The 7,500-nt window shown below is 42.9% G+C and overlaps 3 protein-coding genes across 4 annotated transcripts in view; all 3 read left to right on the top strand.

Moving 5' to 3' along the window:
- The first annotated feature begins 182 nt into the window (after nt 1–182).
- LOC138017506 (uncharacterized) lies at nt 183–1,379 on the top strand. Its single transcript, XM_068864572.1, has 2 exons — nt 183–821; nt 909–1,379. Exons 1-2 carry the CDS (start codon nt 183–185, stop codon nt 1,377–1,379), a joined length of 1,110 nt encoding a protein of 369 aa, XP_068720673.1.
- Nucleotides 1,380–1,493: 114 nt separating this feature from the next.
- On the top strand, nt 1,494–3,413 carry LOC138017508 (uncharacterized). Its single transcript, XM_068864574.1, has 2 exons — nt 1,494–2,420; nt 2,613–3,413. Exons 1-2 carry the CDS (start codon nt 1,494–1,496, stop codon nt 3,411–3,413), a joined length of 1,728 nt encoding a protein of 575 aa, XP_068720675.1.
- A 1,682-nt stretch (nt 3,414–5,095) lies between these two features.
- LOC138016342 (uncharacterized) overlaps nt 5,096–7,500 on the top strand; it is a 16,177-nt gene continuing 13,772 nt past the window's right edge. The window contains exons 1-3 of one of the 2 annotated variants that reach the window (XM_068863496.1): nt 5,096–5,373; nt 6,706–6,806; nt 7,437–7,500. The exon at nt 7,437–7,500 is cut by the window's right edge and continues 606 nt beyond it. In XM_068863496.1, the coding sequence (XP_068719597.1) occupies nt 6,753–6,806; nt 7,437–7,500 (118 nt within the window). In that variant the 5' untranslated portion in view covers nt 5,096–5,373; nt 6,706–6,752. The remainder of the gene's footprint in view (nt 5,374–6,705; nt 6,807–7,436) is intronic. The other variant, XM_068863495.1, reaches the window with a different exon arrangement.

Raw genomic sequence — 7,500 nt, forward strand, 5'->3', positions numbered from 1 at the left:
CTGATAGAAGGGAACTCTCACCTCAAGGGAATATGCATGGATGATGTCGATGACAAAGCTAAGCTTTCTGTACATCTTATACTGGGTGCAAACGAATTTGAAAAATTCGGACAGGAAAACGTCTGTGTGTGGGTTGTCATGGGGACCCGGTAGCGGAGTATACCCGTTTTGGGTGGACAATCATGTCGCCTGGCGCAGACCAAGATTTATCACCTGTTTATTTGGCGGTGAATTCGAACTGTGACTTCGAGAGATTGTGTGCGCTTGATGTTCTTGGCCTAGCAGATACGCCAGCCGGGGACCAGTTTGATGTCTACGATGAGTTTAAAGAGCAACTGACGCGATCACCTGAAGGTTGGTACGAGACGAGCCTGCCTTGGAAAGGGAATTGTCCTGCCCTACCAAATAACCGTGACGGAAGTATGCGACGACTAAATTCCCTCTTGCGGAAAATACGCGGAAAGAACATGTTGGACGACTATGATGACGTCATAAGAGAACAGTTGGCGGAAGGCGTAGTAGAACGGGCACCTGCCGAAGTCTCCGGGAGAGAGTTCTATTTGCCACATCGTGCGGTTGTTCGTGAGGGTGCGGAAACAACAAAGCTTCGAGTCGTGTATGATGCGTCTGCGAGAGCTCACGAAATGGCCCCATCACTAAATGAGTGCCTACATGCCGGACCGCCTCTACAGAACAAGCTGTGGAGCGTTCTCACTCGTTGCCACTTCCACCCTGTGTTGGTTGCTGGAGATCTTCACCGTGCGTTCCTACGAGTGCGAATTCGTGAAAGTGACCAAGATGCCTTGCGCTTTCACTGGATCGTACACAAGTCTGCGTAGGAAGTGGAAACGCTACGATTCACCAGGGTTGTGTTTGGCCTTGGCCCATCGCCATTTCTTCTAAATGAGGTGATCCAGCAACATCTTCAGAATTTAGAGACGAAATGGCCCGAAACCGTCAAAGAAGTGCGGAAGAGCTTATATGTCGATGACCTTATTTCCGGAGGAAGTACTACAGACAAGGCTAAGCAGTTGAAACGAGAAGCAATTGAGATCTTTAATGACGCCAAGTTCGAGCTACACAAGTGGCACTCTAACAAGGAGGAGCTAGAAACTGATTGCGAAAATTACGAGAGGTCATTCGCCAAAGAACAGCTCAACAATGTGTCAAAGCCAGAAGGGATCAAACTACTTGGTGTTAGTTGGGACAAGGTCCAGGATACCCTTCACGTTGACTTTCCAAGTCCACCAGCCGAAATGACGAAGCGAGGGATCCTTATCAACATAGCAAAGGTGTACGATCCGCTGGGTTTAGCATCACCAGTTTTACTGGAGGGCAAACTGCTATACCAGGAAACCTGCGTACAGAAGAGCGCGTAGGATAGCCCGTTATCGGAAGACTTAGCGGTACAGTGGAGGAAGTGGGAACGGAACATTCCGGATGTCGTTACAGTACAACGCTACGTTCCTCTTCACCAAGAAGAAATTCAAGAGATGCAATTACACGCATTCGGCGACGCGAGCGGTCGAGGAGTATGTGCTGCAGTCTACGCAGTGGTGACTCAAGCATCGGGAGCATCACAAGGATTAATCACCGCAAAGGCTCGGCTTGCCAAACAAGGGCTGACCATTCCCCGACTGGAACTCGTGTCAGGTCATATGGCAGTCAATCTGGCCAACAACGTGCGACAAGCATTGGAGGGACTCCCACTAGCGGCTGATATCCACTGTTGGTTGGACAGTTCCGTCGCCCTTCACTGGATCAGTGATCACGGAGACTACCGCCAATTCGTCGCGAATCGTGTGAGGAAGATTCAAAGCCACCGGAACGTTTTATGGCATCACGTCCCGACAGTCCATAACCCTGCTGATCTGGGAAGTCGTGGTGGCAGTTTGAGTGGAGCAGAAATTTGGTGGAAAGGGCCTTCGTGGCTGGGAGACCCCGCCAAGTGGCCACCTGAGATTGTAACAGAGCCAAGCCCCGAAAGTAGAGCAGAGAGGCAGGTTCAAAAAGAACTTGTCGTGGTTGGTGTCGAAGGGAGAAACGAATTCGATGACCTTCTCGAGAAGTTCAGCCTTCGTAAAGCCATGAGAATTGGTGCTTGGATCTCGCGATTCTTGCGCAATTGTTGTCGTCCTTCCAACAAGATCCGTGGACCTCTGACAACGGCAGAGCTAGCTGAGCATGAGTTGTTCTGGATCAAGAGAACGCAGAAAGAGGGGATGAGCAATACAAATTTTATCGCGGATCAAGAGCAGCTCAACCTACAACAAAACAAACATGGTTTGTTGGAATGCCGAGGTCGTGTACAGGGAGATTATCCCATCTACCTGCCAGATTCAGTCCTTTTTACAGCTAAGATGGTTCAGCATGCCCACGTGACTACACTCCATGGGGGAGTTTCTTTGACGATGACGAAAGTGAGAGAAAAATTCTGGCTACCCCGACTGCGGAAGTTAGTCAAGAAAACCGTGAACTGAGAATTGCAGTGGCTGCAAACGCTTTCAAGCAGTAGCCTTGAAGAATCCACCCACCGCACCGCTGCCTAGCGAGAGAACAGAAGGAACTACACCTTTCAATGTGATAGGTGTTGATTTCGCCGTCCTGTGAAGTACCGCAGCAAGCGCAAGGAAGAACGTAAAGCGTACGTGATCTTGTTTTCGTGTAGCCTTACTTGCGGAGTGTTCTTAGAGTTATTGCCAAGTTTGGAGACTACCGATTTCATCCAAAGTTTAAAGCGCTTTATTGCCAGGATAGGACGTCCATCGAAAGTCTATTCAGACAATGGTAAAACCTTTGTCGCCGCTGCCAAGTGGGTAAAGAAGGTGCGGAGAGATGAAAGATTCCATTCCTTCCTGAGCGAGCATTCCATCCAGTGGCAGTTCAACCTCAGCCGAGCACCATGTTGGGGTGGACAGTTTGAGCGTCTCATTGGATTGATGAAGTCCATGTTCTACAAAACAGTTGGCCAAGGTCTGCTTACCTGGGAAGAACTGAGTGAAGTCATCCTGGACATTGAAGTTGCGATGAACAACCGCCCGTTGTGTTACGTGGAAGATGACGTGCAACTTCCGACGTTAACACCGAATGTTTTCCTGATGTTAAACTCCAGTGTTCTGCCCGAGTTGCAACCCTATCACATAGAAGAAAGAGATTTAAGGAAACGCGCCAAGTTCCTGATGAAAACGAAAGATGTGATGTGGCGTAGGTTGACGACCGAATACTTGAGCGCGCTGCGTGAGCGTCACCGGCTCAGACGCGGAAAGAAAGGAAAGGAGAATTCTCTGGCTGTTGGAGACGTTGTTATCGTGAAGTCCCATGAACGAAACCGAAATTGCTGGCCGCTGGGGATTGTGGAGCAACTGATTACTGGAAGAGATGGAGTAGTTCGTGGTGCTAAGTTACGGGTCTGACGGTCTCACGTCGAGCGTCCTGTGCAGCTGTTGTACCCGTTAGAGCTGTCCTGTGATAAAGACGACAATCAAGAAACAGCTGTGAACTCAACCCGGAAGCACCAATGTTCAGACCCAGGCGTGATGCTGCTGCAGCCGCGGAACTCCGAGTGAAAGATATCGTTCAAGCAGAACTGAACAGAACTTTATTTTAGGCCGAGGCATTTATAGTCAATTTTGCTCGTTAAGAATTTCTCGTGACTCTTTGTTAAGACGTAGCAGTTACCTTCTTGAGCATATGTCTCGTTACCTACGCACGAGTCATATGGGGGAGTGTGTCGGAAACTGCAAGAATTCATTTAATTACCTTGATGATTGACGATAATTTAACACCACCTAAGAATTGCGTGATTGTTTGATAATGTACTTTGCCCGATCAGTTTTCCAGGAGCGAATTGTTGAGTTGAGTCGAGTGTTGTAGATTGTAATGCAGAAGAATTAAATTGTGAGTATACAGGAAACGTTTCTCGTTGTGCGTTTTCGACATTTATTATTATTTTTATTTCTAATTTATTTTAATTTATTTATTTATTATTTTTATCTTTTATTATTTATATGTATTTATTTATCATTATTTTTTTTCGCACAGATCTGTACACTACTTTTGGAGATTCGCTTAGTATGGAGTTTGTGGCTCTTTTGCGTTCCGTCCGTTGGCCCTTCCAAAATTAGCTTGATTCATTGTTGTTTGTATTTTATTTTATTTATTACTTCATCTTCACTTTCTTTTCGTATTTATGTGTCATGAACCGTAATAAAAAAAGAAATAAAGGAAGTGTCACGCGAGTTACTCTGACTGTGTCACATGACTTACTCTGGCGTCATAAATCGTGTACCACACACTTCAGTAACAGAGCTTTTACGTTTCTAAGCAACGTAGACGCAAAAACGTGTACGCGATAGTTTAAAGAATGACATCAGCACAACTAATGCTTAGAAAGATGACATCATGGCATCATTTGCAAATAAAGTTCTTTTTTTGAATAAATAAACTTCATTTCACTTCGTCACTGGAAAATGATGTCATGATCATTGACATCGCAAATAGTTTGAAATTTATTTCGCTAGCCTTTCAATCGACAATATTGAGCACAAACGTCAAAAAACCTGATATCGCAGCCTATTCATTCCGGCTTCGCACAATTTTAAACAGAGTTAAAAATGACGGCGTCCCACGATGGATTCCATATTCGTACTAGCTATTATTTTAAACCAAATAAGGAGCTATTTTAAAGGTTAAAATGGAATCGGAGGGTGTCATAAAATGACATACTACAAACACAACATGTAGCAAAAGTAACTTTTAACCGTTTTTTTTTTCCTTCACCATAGGCAAACATTTGCCGATATTTTTTGGATTTTCGATTTCCCATTCAAATGAATATTGTTCGTCAGGAATAATGCGAGTTTGGGCTAAATGAGACAAGATAAGGAGTCCTAAACACGCCACGCAAAATGTGGTATTTTCTTTCCACCTACAATTGTAGCTTGTGATCGAGGTGAAAATTCACACCCAAGTGAAAATAAGGGACAGCGTGGAAGTTTAACTTTCTTAGGTTGCTTTACTACAGCAAACAGAATTCCGAAATTTTTCCCTGTCACAAGGAGGCGGGACGACACGTTTCGGTGATGTTTAGATTGATTTGATGAGTGCCTTGACAAGTTGACGAAGCTCGTCCTAATCTTTCAGTAGAATATGTATGCATTTCGTTAGCTCAGGAAGAAACGAGGAGTTCCTGCTGATCAGAAGAAGGCTTCACGGATCTTTCTTCAATCACGATTTACTGCTCGGTTGTCTCTACACAGTCAAAAGCTAAGAACAACTTAATAGTAGGTGCCCAGTTGCGAGATTGATTTCCGTATACTTTATTACTTTACAACTGTGTGTGGTTCGTGTTTGCATAATGCGAATTTCATGGAGGTGGGTGATCCAACTTATAATTACAGTTCTCGAAGTGTCATATGATATACATTGAGGCCTCTATTAAGCCACCCTCGGGGTAGCGGCTAATGGCCGCTTAATGGAGGCTGGCCGCTTGACGGAGGGTCGTCAGAAATTAGCATAAACTTTAGTAGAAAAGTCACTTTATTTTAAAACAAACACCTTTAGAGGCTTGTGACAACTTTCGCACAAGAGACAGCTCTAATACCGAACAAAAATACAGTACTAATTCTCCTCAAAATGTTGAGATGATTTTCTCCCAACTTAACACTGAACAATCAAAACTAAGGCGTAAACTGAGTTGATTTTATAACCGGAAAAGGCGACAATGCCTGTAACTGAAACTTTGCATTACGGCTCTATAATTAATTTCAAAAATTCTTGCAAGGAAGTCTGTCGCTGAAAAGCCAAATGGTGGCCTCTTAATGTGAAACAATAGGAGAAATCTCATCGGGACGGCCAAAAGGTGGTCGGTGGCCGCTTAATAGAGGTTTGATTTACAATATTATTCTACGGGACTTTGGTTACTGGTCGCTTAAAGGGGCTAGGTCACGCTATTTCAGGCATTTTCAGCACTGATCGAATGGTCATAGAATTAACTAAAATATCAAAATAACTGTTCAAAACTATAGAAGAACTCTAACAAAACACAGGGAAGCCAAGAAGGAACATAGATGGACAAAACTGGAGAGGATTGAAATGGATTGAGTTTGGGTAAATTTGAAAAACGTCGGCCCACCTTTTTTCAAATTTATATCAATCTATATCAAAATGTCATTTACAAAGCTTGAAAATCATTCTCAGTTGTTATGTGGCCGTGATTTTGCAAATGAAAGATTCTTGCTCTGCCAGTATGACGTTTAGAGCTCATAATTAACAAAATTAAACAAAATTACCTAAAATAGCGTGACCTAGCCCCTTTAATGGAGGTTCCACTGCATATCAGTTTCCGTTGCTAAATCATAGTTAGTTCCCATTTCAAGCAAACGTGTCTTTGTTTTTGTTGATTTTGCGATCACTAGCACAACCCTTGCGAACTTACGAGTCTCCTACGCAGCCGTTAAAGAACGGCTGCGTAGGAGACTATTGCGAACTCACTTTACGCAAAAGATAGCGCACATTTCTTCACATTCCTGTCAGAATGTTTAAATCCCTTTTAATTTGTTGACGTAACGTCACTTGGTTATCGCCGTTCCTAAAACAGCGCAGTACTTCATTGATCATGACACGTACAATATGAGTCCATTATTAAGCGTAAGTAATCGTTCAGCATCTCTTGTCCGTTGTTTAGAATTACGTTTTCATCCACAGTGATAAGCACTTGACATATTATGACTGCCTAGAGTCAGCTGACAGACATGAGACCGACTATTTTATTGCGTTTGTTGAGTTTTTGTGGCTGCTTGCCTCTGGTAAGTACATGTAACTTTAAAATTAAGTTCTTTGTTCACCAATATATTTATGTTCTCTCTTATGACAATTCATAAACACAATGCACTGGACTTAATGCTGGTGCCTAAAATAACCCGATAAACTTATATTATTTTATACCGTTAATATTATTGTTGCTAGCTGTGGATAGTGCAGTTAGGCATTTAAATTGCATCATTGCTTTCTAAAAATAGTAATACTTTTTAACTAACCTCTTTAGCTTGTACATTTTGTTTTCCCATTTCAGACCACGTGATGTTACTCTAGGGAAAACTTTCTTTCAAATGTCGTCCTATGCACGTGAATATGTACGCATAACTTATGAAAAAACAAAAGGAAAATTCCCTTGAGAGCATCACGTGGTCTCAAAACGTACAATCTAAAGAGGTCAATTCCTCGAGTCGTGGAGTTGATCACATTGTGACACGAGCAAATCTTGCAACTATTGTGAAGTTTAACACTTTAATGGAAGTTTACCTCAATTTGTTGAAGCTAATCAGATTACAGTCTAATCCATTTTAATTCAATGCAAACTATGTGCATTAGACTCTAGAAAATAAGTTGATACACAAGCAATTTAGTTCATCTTAGTTTCTTTTTTTCTTTGTTAGGGTTTGATTGAGTGCATTCAACAGTGTGGGCCAAACTTTTTTTATGTCACTTGGCCAAATGGTA

Source organism: Montipora capricornis, chromosome 9, assembly GCF_036669925.1.
Source record: "Montipora capricornis isolate CH-2021 chromosome 9, ASM3666992v2, whole genome shotgun sequence".
Taxonomy (NCBI): Eukaryota; Metazoa; Cnidaria; class Anthozoa; order Scleractinia; family Acroporidae; genus Montipora; species Montipora capricornis.